This window comes from Cajanus cajan, chromosome 8, assembly GCF_000230855.2.
Source record: "Cajanus cajan strain Asha chromosome 8, NIPB_CcT2T_4, whole genome shotgun sequence".
In the NCBI taxonomy this organism is placed as follows: Eukaryota; Viridiplantae; Streptophyta; class Magnoliopsida; order Fabales; family Fabaceae; genus Cajanus; species Cajanus cajan.
Genome location: NC_138524.1, coordinates 19,330,170 through 19,345,677, shown reverse-complemented (window position 1 = coordinate 19,345,677; position 15,508 = coordinate 19,330,170). Strand labels below are relative to the sequence as shown.

General features: G+C 38.7%; 1 protein-coding gene across 1 annotated transcript; it reads left to right on the top strand.

Moving 5' to 3' along the window:
• The first annotated feature begins 2,331 nt into the window (after positions 1–2,331).
• LDL2 (LSD1-like2) lies at positions 2,332–15,099 on the top strand. The gene is made up of 3 exons (XM_020359093.3): positions 2,332–2,451; positions 2,565–4,333; positions 13,863–15,099. Exons 2-3 carry the CDS (start codon positions 2,800–2,802, stop codon positions 14,564–14,566), a joined length of 2,238 nt encoding a protein of 745 aa, XP_020214682.1. The 5' UTR covers positions 2,332–2,451; positions 2,565–2,799; the 3' UTR covers positions 14,567–15,099.
• The last annotated feature ends 409 nt before the right edge of the window (positions 15,100–15,508 follow it).

Below are 15,508 nucleotides of genomic sequence, written 5' to 3'. Positions count from 1 at the left end.
TATATAACAGATATTTCTACTTAAACTTATTATATTTTTTTTAAGCAAATAGTTAAACTAAGACTACATAAAAATATTTCTCTTACCTATGGTATAAATATGTGTTTGGTTTGAAATATTAATTAGTTTTAAATTTTTTTTAAAAAATTAATCGTATCCTTAATTTTTAAAAAATTGTAATTAAGTTCTCAATATTTTATATTTATTTGTAACATAGTCACTCTAGTTAATTTGTGACATTTCACACTATTATAAAAGTGACATTTTGTGATAGTTTTAGTAACTTTAGGGACCCAATTACAAAAAAATGTAAAAGATGTAAAACTTAATTATAATTTTTTTTTTAGTTTAGAGGTTTAATTAAAAATATAAAGAAATTTAAAGATCTAATGCATTAGATTTATATTTTTTATATGCTAAATTATATTCTTTGTCTTTTATCTTTATTTTTAGATTCATTTTAGTCCTTTATTTTTTAAAATGTTCATTCTAATTCTTTATTTTTTAAAAAATTTGAATTAATTTAAATTTTTTGAAATAATAATTATTTTCAATTTTGAGATACAATATTGTACTACTTTTGATTTATTTAAAATTTGTCTTATTAAATTTATTTACATGAAAATTATGCAATTCAATTGATGTTTTAACCTAGGAAACTATAAACATATTGAAAATTACTTAAAAAATATATTTCATAAAAAATTAAAAAATAATTTAAAATTATATTTTTCAATTTTATAATTACTCATTGGATTCATTTTCATGCAATTTTCACCATGTTTATGACTTCATTTTTTATCCTAACATTAGTTGCAAGCAAAAGTTTTCATGTATATGAATTTAATAAAACAAATTTTAAGTCTTAAAAATATTAAATGATTGAAAATTATTTCAAAATTGAAAATAATAACTATTTTAGAAAGATTAAATTTACTCAAATTTAAAAGATAAATGACTTAAATAAATATTTTAAAAAATACAAGATTAAAATTAATTTTAAAAAAATTAAGGAATAAAATATGATTTAACCATTTTTTTTATAAATAAATATCATTAAATTAGGATGTTATCCATGTCTCTTTAAAACACTCCTATTATAATATTTTATAACATGCATATATTTAATATGAAAGAAAAGGTGAAGAAAGAAAACATGAATACAAATATTTCTTTGTTGTTTGTAACCAGTGAATGTAAAAAAGAAATAGAAAAATGTGTTTGCCAAAAAGACTTCATCTGAATAAACAATAGGAGAATAAAATAAATGGTAAAGACATAAATATTTTAATTTTAATTTTATTTAAAAATAATATTATTAGTATAAAAATACATTGTCAACAAACTTATCGTGCATATTAATATATTATTAAATATTAATATAAAATATTTTACACTATCACAATTTTTTCACTATTATAAATATTTAAATATCATTTAATGTAATTATAATATTTTATTTAAATAGAAAGCGAGCTTTTGTTATAATTTGAACAGTTTAAAAATTTATCTATTTTCTATTGTTTCCCCTTTTTTTTTTCTTTCTTCTTTTTTATATTTTATGGATACAAAAACAAATTATAAAACCTTCAATTTGTTTTAAACTAAAGAATCACGATCCATAAATAAAAATCATGTAAACTACAAACCACTAATTTTATCTACACATTTTGAATTTCATCACAATTAGTTAAAAACTTAGATTCGAGAAATAATTACAAAATCCTATAGCTACGTAAATCAATTGTATTACTACAATTAATGTCACACTCATACGAATCTGTAATACTACGCATTCTGAGACAAAATGCGTTAAAATTTAAATATTTACTTCCCTCGACATTGTCGCATGTACACCATTTTTGCGACATTACCCAATCGAATCAACGGGTCATCTTCATCATAAATACACTCAAATCTTAGAATGTTCATCTCGATTTTTTTTCCCACTTTTTTACATAGATATTTTTGGTATTTTTTTTTTCTTTTTTTAGAAGAGCATTTTGTATACTAAATTATTTATTATAAATTTTGGTTATAACATAATCTATTTATATATTTAAAAATATTTTTTTTAATACATTTAAATTACACATATACATATTATGAAATACACTATATAGAAACTAGTAAATTATAAATTCTACATTTAAAATAAAAATTTGGTTGAATCTAATTTGAAATTCTGGTCGACTTTTTGTTCATAATTTGAATTTCTGTTGAATTCAGTTTGAAAAGAAAAGTGGGCTTTGGGCCATTCAGTTGAGTTGACCTGCATGGTGTTATTGGCCCAATAGGCCCAATAGGTTTCGACATAAATAATACAAGCATTATATCCTATCCAAAACATAATATTAATATTCAGTTATTCCTGGTTTTGTTTACCTTCTTACCCTTCCCATGGTTACAGGTCGTGACTCCTGAGAAGAAGAGCCTTCACGTCCAATCACTGTATGCCCCTTCTCTCTCTTTCTCTTTCACTCTTTCATTCTTCGCTTTGTTTTGTTTCTCACTGCTTCAAACACTTACACAGTGCCCCTGAACTTTTCTGTTTTGCTTCGCAGAAAAAACATGATGTGAAACGGTTACAAAAAAAATTTGAAGCCTAAATAATTGTTGTAGCTAGCCTCGTGTTAATAGGGATTTTGAGTTTAATGTTGGTTGTTTTTGGTGAACTCTGCGTACTCTTTTGTTCAAATCTAGCGTAGTTTGCATGTGGTTTTGTGAGAAGAGTTGAATATTAGGACAGGCACGTTGTTGGGGTTGGGGTTGGGATTTTGTGTGGGCCCTTTGGAAGAAATGATGGAAACACCGTCTTCGAATGGATCAGTTTCGAAGCGTTCGCTGAGGAGGAAGGTGAATTTGCGGAACTATGATGAGGATCTGATGGATGAGTTGTTTGAGAAGCAGTTGGGAGGTGGTTTGAAGAAGAGGAATAGGACCAAAGAGGATATGGAGAAGGAGACTGAGGTCGAGGCCATGATTGCGATTTCGCTTGGTTTCCCCATTGATGCTTTGCTTGAGGAGGAGATTAGAGCTGGGGTTGTGAGGCAGTTGGGTGGGAAGGAGCAGAATGATTATATTGTTATAAGGAATCATATATTGGCTCTGTGGAGGGGGAATGTGAGGTTGTGGTTGAGTAAGGGGATGATTAGAGAAACTGTGAGTAATGAGTATGAGCATTTGATTAATTCTGCTTATGACTTCCTTTTGTGTAATGGATATATAAATTTTGGGGTTTCACCATCGTTTATGTCTCAGTTGCCTGAGCCGACTGAAGGGACTGTGGTTGTTATTGGTGCTGGCCTTGCTGGGTTGGCAGCAGCGAGGCAGCTCCTATCATTTGGTTTCAAGGTTGTGGTTTTGGAAGGCAGGAGCCGGCCTGGTGGTCGAGTTTATACTCAGAAGATGGGGCGCACGGGTAAATTTGCCGCCATTGATCTTGGCGGGAGTGTTATCACTGGCATTCATGCTAACCCTTTAGGGGTTCTGGCTCGACAGCTTTCTATACCACTTCATAAAGTCAGAGATAATTGCCCTTTATATAAGCCAAATGGGGCACCGGTTGATCAGGAAATGGATGCAAGCGTTGAATTCGTATTTAATAGGTTGCTTGACAAAGTTATGGAGTTGAGGCAAATTATGGGTGGGTTTGCAAGTGATACCTCCCTTGGTTCAGTCTTGGAGACTCTCAGGCGTTTGTATAATGTGGCCCGAAGTACTGATGAGAGGCAGTTGCTTGATTGGCATCTTGCGAATTTGGAATATGCAAATGCTGGGTGCCTCTCAAATCTTTCAGCAGCCTATTGGGATCAGGATGATCCTTATGAAATGGGTGGTGATCACTGCTTTCTTGCTGGAGGCAATTGGAGGTTGATTAAAGCTTTATGTGAAGGAGTTCCTATTTTTTATGGAAAAACCGTTAACACTATCAAATATGGAAATCAGGGTGTTGAGGTTATTGCTGGGGACCAAGTCTTTCAAGCAGATATTGTCTTATGCACTGCCCCTCTTGGAGTTCTGAAAAAGAAGGCCATCAGTTTTGAACCCGAATTACCTGCAAGGAAACTGGCAGCAATTGAGAGGATGGGGTTTGGGCTGCTGAACAAAGTTGCTATGGTTTTTCCTTATGTGTTTTGGGGGGAAGATCGAGACACGTTTGGATGTCTCAATGAATATACTCATCAACGTGGGGAATTTTTCCTATTTTACAGTTACCATACAGTTTCTGGAGGTCCAGCACTTCTTGCACTGGTGGCTGGTGAAGCTGCACAAGCCTTTGAATCCACAGATCCTTCCATTTTGCTCCATCGGATTTTGACTGTTTTAAAAGGTATCACATTTATTTAATGATTTGATGAAAAATTAAATGCCTATGTTATTATGTTTGTTTATTCAATTATATGGTATTGTTTGGTAGACATTTAAATGGAATGAAACTCAACATATATGTTCTGTCTTACAGTTTGCGCTTTTAATAATAGGATAAAAATAAAACTGAACACGAGCTTAAAAAGGTGATATGATTGGTTTTACTAAAAACGGCAGAAACATGATAGAATCACTTAATTAGTTTTTTATTGACAAAATCAGTGTTGTTAAATAGCTGCTATAGCACTATTGCATTGTGGAATTGCGCAGATCTGCCATTGCGGCCGCTATGATTGTTGTGAGTGACGACATGCATCTCATACTTGCTTGTCATCTTGGGCGAGTCTCTGGACAATTTAACTTTCGAGTTAATATTATGCCCTCAACACCATCCACCGTATCATATAGCATATTATTGGCTTTCCACCATTTTCTGCAATTTGCAATTGATAACACTAGACAAAAAATAACCTTAGAATTATTTAGCACTTTTGTTTTCTCCTTGCCTCTTGTGAGATTTGACAGCAAAAGAAATTACTCGTCAATAATCACCATAATTTTCCTTTTCCGTTCATCTCTCGATTTGTGTTTCCTTCCATTGATTGTGTTAGGATCTAATTGCAAGGTACGAGACTTGAGTCCCATGTTGGAAGTATGGTATTTAGTGTGAGATTTATAAGGTCTTGGGTTCTTTGACTACAACAACTAGTTTTTGTGGTGTGGTTCTCCATTCTCCCAAGGTTTTTATCAATAGGTATCAGAGTCTTTTACCATGTCTCCCAACTGCAAATGAGCGGCACAAGTGGTGGCATCGACATTGCAGTGTTTGCCTGAGACTAGTCAAAGGTGCTAGGGAACAGCCAGCCCTCGTGGGCGTTAGGATTATGGAGTGTGGTGGGATTTTAGGATCTAATTGCAAGGTACGAGACTTGAGTCCTACATTGGAAGAATGGGATTCTAGTGTGAGATTTTAAAGGCCTTGGGATCTCCAACTACAACAACTTTTGTGGTGTGATTCTGTTAACAATAAAGAAGGATGCACTGATTTAGAGGACAGGCTGCCTCCTAAGAAAGGAACAAGAGGAGAATGAGAATACTTTTTTCTGCCAATTCCATTCACAGTACAGGCCATATAAAGCAATAATTCTAGAAGGATTCCCCTAACACGTGGCACCATCAGGCCATACAACAATCACCAAATCTTAACTAACTTCTTCTAGAAATAAAGGGGAAAATACATAATGTAATAAAAGAGCTGCACTAATAGTGAATGAAGTCAGTCCAACCACTGGGCCTGTTGGTGACTCTTTTGGGCCTTGCATTGTCAACCGTAGCCTCACATGTAACAATACCATCCCCTTCGGCAACGACCTTGTCCTCAAGGTCATAGAAGGATTTGAGCTCCAACCAATTCTCCCATGATGTATCATCAGGAGACAGTCCATGCCACTGAACCAAAGCAAACTTGGTCGGTGTTCCATTGACCGGAACAGTTTTGAAAGCAAGAATTGCCAAGGGGGTGACAAGAGGATTGTTGTCAACAAAAGACGGTGGAAGCTGATCAATTAGTGCTGAAACGGGTCCCTCATGCGGTTTCAACATAGAGCAATGGAAGACATTGTGAATTTTGGATGATGAAGGGAGCTCTACACGATAGGCCACCGGTCCCACCCGCTCAAGCACCTGGAAAGGGCCATAGAAACGCTGAGCCAGTTTATGATACTTCTCCCCTGATACCGAAATCTGCTTATAGGGCTGAAGTTTAAGATAAACCCATGACCCAACAGCAAAAGTCTGGTCACGGCGCTTCGAATCAGCTATCTTCTTCATTCGCGCCTGGGCTTTGGCTAAATTGGTCTTCAAAAGTGACAGAATCTCCTCTCGTGTGGCCAGGGTGGAGTCACAGCCAATGTTAGAAGAAGTCCCTTCGACATATGCAGGAATCGAAGGAGGAGGCTTGCCATACATTACCTCAAAGGGAGACAACCCTGAACCAGAATGAACAGATGTATTATAATGATACTCAGCCCACGGTAAGTATTTAAACTAGTGAGTGGGTTTGTCATGAGCAAAGGCGTGCAAGTACTGCTCAATCGTGCGATTCATGACCTCAGTTTGACCGTCCGTTTGAGGATGGTAAGAGGAACTCATTCTGAGAAGCGTGCCACTGAACTTGAAGAGGTCGGACCAGAATCGACTGATGAAAATAGGGTCGCGATCAGAGACGATACTCTTGGGTAACCCATGATGCTTGCACACAGTGGAAACAAACAGTTCTGCAACCTTGTAGGCAGTAAAGTCAGATCGCAGGGCCCCCAAATGAACCCCTTTAGAGAACCGATCAACAACAACCAGCAGCACCGTGTAGCCATTGGAGGGAGGTAGCCCAGTCACAAAATCGAGGGAAATGTCCTCCCAAACACCCGTGGGAATGGGCAGAGGTTGCAAAAGACCCCCAGGGCACTTAGTGCTATACTTGGTGCGCTGACAAACAAGGCACTGAGCAACAAATGACTTGACATCCTTGGCCATAGACGCCCAATAGAAGTTGGCACTAAGACGTTTCAGTGTCTTGTTGACCCCTGCGTGGCCCCCTATAGGAGTCTCATGAAACTCACGCAAGAGCAGGGGAATGAAAGTGGAAGTGTTACTCAACCAGATCTTCCCACGATAAAACAATAACCCATCCTTCAGCTTGAAAAGGGAATGAGACGTGGGATCAGAAGAGACCTTATCCCTTATAAGGACGAAATCTGGATCAAGTAGTAACGACTTCTTCAGGTCACGAAAAAATACAAACTGCGGAACTGTGAGGGTGTGCAACGATGCTTGAGCGTCACAAGGGGAACGAGAAAGTGCTTCTGCAACAATATTCAACTTGCCCGGTTTGTATTGAATGTCATAATCATAACCCAGCAACTTAACAAGGTAATGCTGCTGTTCCGGAGTCTGGATGACTTGGGTAAGCAATTCCCGGAGACTCTTCTGATCCGTTTGAATGACGAAATGGTGACCCAACAAATATTGACGCCATCGCTTCACGGCACTAGTGATGGCATGTAATTCACGGATGTAAGCAGAGCACTTGGAAAGCCTTGGGCAGAAAACCTTGCTAAAGAAGGCAATGGGACGATTTTCTTGAAGTAACACTGCCCCCATAGCAATACCAGAGGCGTCAGTCTGCACACAAAAGGGCTTAGAGAAATCCGGAAGCGCTAAGACTGAGGCACTAATCATAGCAGCCTTTAACGCCTCAAAAGCCAACTGCGCTGTGGGAGACCATTGGAAACTGCCCTTCTTAAGGAGATCCGTCAAAGGGGAGGCAATAGCAGCATAATTCCGGACAAATTTGCGATAAAATCCCGTGAGTCCCAGAAACCCACGCAGCCCCTTGACACTGATTGGAATGGGCCACTGCACCATAGCCTCGATCTTAGCGGGGTCAGGAGACACCCCCCCCTCAGCCACAATATGTCCAAGATAAGCTATCTGAGACTGATGCAGATGACGCAAGTGTTGCTCAAAATCGCTGCTGAAAACCAAAATGTCATCGAAGAAAACAATGACTGAGTTGCGTAATAAAGGCCTGAAAATCTCGTTCATGGTGGACTGGAATGTGGCAGGGGCATTACACAATCCAAACGGCATAACGCGATACTCATAGTGCCCATCATGTGTACGGAAAGCCGTCTTGTGCACGTCGGAGGGCTGGAGACGGATTTGATGAAAACCCGCTGTAAGGTCCAATTTGGAAAAGCAACGTGCAGCACCCAACTCATCCAGCAATTCATCCACCGTGGGGAGAGGAAAACGATCCTTCACCGTGATGGCGTTCAAAGCACGATAATCCACACACATACGCCATGTCCCATCTTTCTTTTTGAGGAGGAGGACAGGGGAAGAGAAGGGACTGGAACTGGGTTGGATCCACCCGGATTTCAGCATCTTGGAAACCTGTTGTTCAATCTCCAACTTCTGGACATGAGGGTATTTGTAAGGACGCACGTTGACGGGGTGCGATTCGGGAAAGAGAGGAATGGCATGGTCAGTGTCTCGGGAAGGAGGCAAGGAAGAAGGTTCAGAGAACAGTGATGAGAAGGAAGAAAGGAGATGCTGAACTCGTGGATCGGAGTGAGTTGGAGGAAGGACTGATGTTGAAGCAGGCTGCACACTAAGAGAAAAGAACTGGGCCTCAGAGTCTGAACGAACCACCCTCTTGAATTGGTGCAGGGAAAGAAGTGACGAAGACTGGCCCGAATCACCCTTAAGTTCAACAATAACTTGATTGTAAACAAATTTCATAGTGAGAGCCTGATAATCCATAAGAATGGGCCCAAGTTGTTTTAACCATTGTGCACCCAACACCACATCTGACCCCCCCATGTCCAAAACATACAAATCCAGTTGGAAAGAATGGCCCTGAATGGATAATGCAACTGCCAAACAAACTGTATCACATGCCAACTCCTCCCCACTGCCCACTAAGACTTTGAGAGGGGAAGTGGGGGATTGGCCCAAGCCCAATTGAAGGGCCACATTCTTCTGGATAAAATTGTGAGTGCTTCCCCCATCCACTAGCACCCGAATTGGGTGATGGGCAATCTGGCCCGTGAGCCGCAGCGTCTCCGGGGCACCCGTACCCGAGAGGGCATGCAAACTAATCTGGGCTGGGTGGACCGAAGTGACGGTTGAAGGATCCACCAAACTCGGGTCAGGGTCCGCTGCTGGGAAATCTAAATCAGGGGCACTGGGTGGGTCATCATCTTCAGCGATGAGAAGAAGGAAACGAGCAGGACACCTATGAGATCTGGAATACTTCTGATCACAGTTGAAACAGAGCCCCTTTTCACGGCGATCAGCCATCTCAGCCTCGGTTAGCTGGCGGAAACGTGTCTTAGGTGGCGGGGAGGGCAACAATGGAGGAAGTGGTTTTGGTGCTATCGTTTGAGGTGGAGCAAAGGGAGTGAAGGTGCGGGAAAAAGGAGGAGAGGACCAAGGTGCACCTGGTTTGGCTCGTTGGATGCGAGAGAGGTCCTGAAGCTTCTCCTCATGGAGACGCGCCAACCCGACGGCATGAGTGAGAGACGGTGGCTGTTGTGCAATCACCTCACGCCGGATCTCCGGCTTCAGCCCGAAAATGAAACAACTCAAGAGAAATTGAGGAGAAAGACCCGTCACGCGATTGGCCACAGCCTCAAACTCTGTGAGGAATGCAGAAACAGTGGTTGTCTGAGTGAGCTTGAAGAGTCTGCCGCGAGGGTCATCAAAGGCAGTGGGGGCAAATCTGGTCTCAAGAGCTTGCAACAGGTGCTGCCACGAGTGGATCTGTCCGTTCCGATACATCCACTGGAACCAGGCCAAGGCTGCACCATCAAGATAAAACGAAGCAACGGTGATGCGTTCTTCCTCCGGAGTATTATGATAATCAAAGAACTGGGTGATTTTAAAGATCCAGCCAAGGGGATTAGAGCCATCGAAACGGGGAACGTCAAGTTTAAGGAAGTGGCGGGGAGAGGGTGGGTTGTTAATGGCGTTGATGGAATGTGGAGAGGAAGGCGGTTTGGATTCCAGGTTGGAAAGGCGGTGTTGCATATCGGTCATTTGTGAGGAAAAGATGGTCATCTGACCTAGCATGTCATCTAGCTTGTCAGAGAGGTTTTTGAAGCGAGTACCGTCAGCCATGAGAGTGGCAATGAAAGCACCAAATGTTAACAATAAAGAAGGATGCACTGATTTAGAGGACAGGCTGCCTCCTAAGAAAGGAACAAGAGGAGAATGAGAATACTTTTTTCTGCCAATTCCATTCACAGTACAGGCCATATAAAGCAATAATTCTAGAAGGATTCCCCTAACACGTGGCACCATCAGGCCATACAACAATCACCAAATCTTAACTAACTTCTTCTAGAAATAAAGGGGAAAATACATAATGTAATAAAAGAGCTGCACTAATAGTGAATGAAGTCAGTCCAACCACTGGGCCTGTTGGTGACTCTTTTGGGCCTTGCATTGTCAACCGTAGCCTCACATGTAACAGATTCTTCCAAGGTTATTCTTATTAGATTGATTTCTTTTGCAATTGGGACTGTGGCATCTTCATTTTGTTGCATTTAGGTTTTCGCTGCATTTAGGATTGAGTAGATTCTTTTGTCAATTCTTGTGTAAGTTGTTTTTTGAGTGACCACGAAAACCATCCCCTATACATCATGCAATGCCAAGAACATGATTAAAGAAGATAATATGTTTTTGAGCTTTCTTGTTAAAATTGTGATTTTTCTCATGGGAGGTTGTATGATCCTACTAGTTTTCTATTCTCTCCATGCTTGATTACAATTGGGATTGCTGTAGGATTGCTAGGGAAGATTGCAAAAGCATGCCATTGTCTAGCCTTGTGCAACCTGGAACAATGTTATCAAATAACTGTTATAGCGCTCCCATAAAGGTATAAAATGGCGATTTTGAACCCCTCCGCCATTTGCTATCTGTTATTTCCTGTTATATAATGGCATCTGTCATATCCGCCATGGAACCCGCCATATCCGCCATGGCTTCACGGCGCTCATGGCGGAAGTCCCCCTCATCCTTTTCTTTTTTCTCATCTTTTCTCTTGTGAAGCTCCAGATTGCAAGCAAACAACTATGGTGAGCCTTCTTAGGCCACTAGCCTCACTGAGACTTGAACCATACCGACCTGAGCTCCAGAAAGTTTTTGACCAAAAATCTGGTGACCCATAAGAGTTCTTTTTGTTTTTTGATTGTTTTTTCTTCTTCATTCCATTTCTTTCTTCTTTTTTTTTTTTGTGTTTTTTTCCATCTATTTTTCATTTCTTCAAATGTTCATCATCTCTCTCTCTTTCTCATTTTGTGTGATTGTTCTTGTTCTTCATCTTTTCAATGTTTTTGTTCTCGATTTTTCAAAATTTTGGAATTTAGTTATCTATATTTTAGAATTTCATTATCATGTTCTGCTATGTTGTTTTCTATATTAAACCTATAATGATGTTCCCAATTTTGTTTCACTTATAGCACAATGGTAAGCAGTAAGCACCCAACTCTAAAGTCATGCATCCTAAAAGTCTTTTTTTTTTTTTAAATTAAATTTATTTTTTTTGTTTTGTTTTTAATATATATATATATTATTTTTGTCTGCCACACCATCTGCCATATGTTTATGGTGGATTTTTGGCTTTACTGCCATAGATCATTATCCGTTATTGATAACCTTGACCTGGAAGTGAAATAACCCATTGTTTGTGGGTTTTGTGCCCTAAATCCATCTTCTCTTCGTGTGTCACCATCGAACTTTGATGTTGTCTGCTTTTGATTTTGAAACCTACTGGTGCCAACATATGTCGATGTTATTCTCACTCAACACCATGAGTGTTTCTCTTTGTTTTCTCCCCTTTTGACTTGTTGGCCTCAACCTCTCAAATACCCTTTGTCTCAACCTCTATGACGCCCTTGCTGACTTGTCTTCTTTTCCCTCCCAGCCTGAGCCCTTGATCACTGCAACTTTACTTGCAGATCCTCTTGCATTGTAACACAACTGATGCTGTCATTATTATATATATATATGTATATTGTTTTTTTTTTTTTTGGAAACTCATGGAGCCTTCATTTGCAATTACTATAATAATCTGGTGAAGGCCACCCAAAAGAAGACCATCCAAAATAAACATAATCTAGTGCTTTGTTTTCCCCTCTTGTTGCTTCTCCTATGATGCTCTGTTTTCCTGCTCGCTGTCTAACAGGTAGGTAACCCACACTCTTATCCTCTTCTTTCTCTTTTCTTCTCATCCGTGTTTTGTTGTTTCTGAATTCATGTTCAATATTTTTCCTGCTCTTTTGGTGTCTAGTGTGTTCCTAATTTTCATCATATATAGCATTAATAACTGAATACAACAAAATCCTTTTCTCACTAGGTGAGGTTGGTTACATAATTGCATGATACCATTGAGCTCAATTAAAGACCAAATTCTCAGGGGTATGATTCATCATGTGATTTGTCTTAATTTCCTCTAATGTCCTTCTTGGTCTCCCTCTTCCCAGTGACACACGGCTAAAATTCATGTAATCTACTCACCTCATTGGTGCTTCTCGTGCCTTCTTTGTACATGTCCAAACCATCTTAACTGATTTTCGGTCATATTTTCCTTAATTGGTGCTGCACCAATATCTTCTTGTATAAAATGATTTCGTATTGGGTCAATTTTTGTGTGGTTGCACGTTCACCTTAACATTCTCAGTTATGTTACTTGCACCTTTTTCTTGTTCTCTTTGAAGCCCAACATTCACTGTTAGCTTAGTAAGTACTTTGCAATCACAGATATCCTTTTATGCCTTTCTCCATTTTAACCATCCAACTTGTACCCAGTGTGGCATCTCCATTGATTTTTCCATCATTTTGTAATAATGATCCCAAATATTTGAACTTAGAAGTTAGAATTTTGTGGCATGACATCTTCTCCTATTTTTACTTCCAATTCATTTTCCTTTTCTTTCTGGCTAAAATTGCAATGCATATACTTTGTCTTACTCCTATTCAGCAAAATCCTTTTGATTCCAAAGTCTGCCTCCAAAACATAAGTTTAGAGTTAACCGCATGACTTGATTCTTCTATCAAAACTATATCTTCTACAAAATCAGGCAATTAAGTATTAATAATTTAACATGCACTAAAAATTGAAAAGAGTGTTCATCCCATTAGGTGCTATCCTGCTACAGTGATTTTGGGGTGGGTGTCGCTATTTGTGATTGATAACTTTGAATCTAACAATGTGTTATGATCACAAGACTTGTGATCTTTCACCACTGTCTTGATCCTAGATAGTATCTTAATTGCCTTTTTTTTGAGATAAAAGAGGATTGCCACACACACCCTTGCCTTTTTGTATTCCATGGCTATCATTCTTTTCGTTGCAAATTAATTTCTATACCATTATTGTATGCATATATGAAAGACTTATTATTATATTGGTATATGAATTCAAATTTTGGGCCAACAAGTTGGCCTGTCCCATTATGGGCCAGCCCGCATCAAGCTAATAAATTATTTGACTATGCCAGTTTGAACCAAAATGATTTTGAGCCTAAATTTTATTAGCCCAGATTATTTTTTATATCAGGCTAATAGGGCCAACCAATCAGGCTGAACGAATTTTGTTACCGTAGTAGAAATATATATGTAATTAAAATTAGTGTTTTGTTCTTATTTATATTAGGTTAGGCTCGGTTTTATAGTTACTAAACACATTAAATGGAACAATTGTGTCCCATTCCATTCCATTTTGTTCTATTTGGGTGCCAACTGCTACCTATATAATATACTCAAGTCCCTGTTCTTGAAAATGAGATAGTCTTTGTATGTATTTTCCTTCTCTCGCTGTCATGTATTTTTCTCATTTTGTGACTTTTTCCGGTTCAATACTATGGATATTTCCATTTGCAGATTATCCCTCGCTTTCCTTGTTTCATGCGTTACTTCTTCTGCAGGAATATTTCATCCTAAGGGCATCATTGTTCCTGATCCAATACAGTCAATTTGTACAAGATGGGGCAGCGATCCCTTTTCTTATGGTTCATACTCTCATGTTAGTGTGAACTCATCCGGCAATGATTATGATATACTTGCAGAAAATGTGGGGAACCGGCTGTTCTTTGCTGGTGAGGCCACAAGCAGGCAATATCCAGCAACTATGCATGGTGCTTTCTTGAGTGGCTTGAGGGAAGCTTCACGCATTTACCGATCAGCCCGGCTTCAGCAAAACAATCCTAGGAAGTTCATGACAAAGAATATTGGACCAAACAATGATGTACTGGTTGATTTATTCAAGAGGCCTGATTTGGAATCTGGGAAATTTTCTTTCATATTTGATTCTTCATCAGAAAACCTGCAGTCAATGGGGCTTCTGCAAGTCACTTTTGGTGATGCTGAAGAAAGTTACAAGGAGCTGTTAAACAGCTACCCAAATTCCATAAAGTTGCCATTGCAGCTTTACACTATAATATCTCGTGAACAGGCGCAGAAGCTACAACAAATTGAGGGAGGGGATGAAAGCAGGTTATCATTTTTGGTAAAAAGCCTTGGCTTGAAGCTTATGGGGTCAAATGCTTTGTACAATGCAGGTAACTCATTAATAGCAACTATTGCTTATTCGCGAAAAGGGCGGGGGAGGAACCGCATGATTACCTGGTAATACCATGTCCTGAAGAGACATCAGTTTGTGCATCATGTGTTGAATTGAAACCTTGTGCTATAGACACCCTTACAAAAGAATTGCTCGAAATGAGCATGCCTTTTCTTTTCTGCTTCTGGGGTGCAAAATCTGTAAATAACATAGACTTCTGTAGATCATTGATTTGTTGCGAGAGACAGAAGTTAGTGAGATAATTTACTTTCAGAAGGAAAATCTTCAGTCTCACTTTGAGATCTTCAGTCATAGATCAGTTATGTAACCACAGGAAAATTAGTTGAAATTTGAAGACAGATATTGGTAGTTAGTCCAAGAGGGGTGAAGAATTAGTATACAGAGGGGTACAATGCCCCCTATTGTATCATTTATCCAAATTTGTGCTCATGTAGAAGTATGTAGAACTAGAAGTACTTACCCATACCCCACCCCATAGAGGACATTGCTGTTTCTATTCCCCCCCACCCCTTCCTTTTTTCTGGAGGGCCTTTGTGCCTCACTTGTACTTGTATTATATCATATAATTCTTTCTTTAATTCCTTGATTGGTCCTACACATCCATATAAGGCTTGTATATTAGTAGAATTGCTATTTGCTTCATACCTCCGATCGCTTGCGACCAACGCTAACAAGGAGAATATCAATTAAACGTGTTCCTGGGTATAGGCATCCTACCTTGGATTCTAATTGAATTTCTTGGAAGTTGCTTTTGCATGACAGAAGAAAATCATGGGGTTATCAGAACATCTGTTTGCATGTTGAGTGTTCAAACGCAGCAACAAGATGCCAAAAGTTGCTTTGAAAAATGAGTGGTTGTTTTTAACTAAAATCAAGTTTATTTCTAAAAGTTAAATTATACTTTGTCTTCTATCTTACTTTTTAAGATTCAATCTTTTAGTTTTTAAAATGTTCATTTTAATTTTTTATTTCTTAGTTTTTGATTGATTT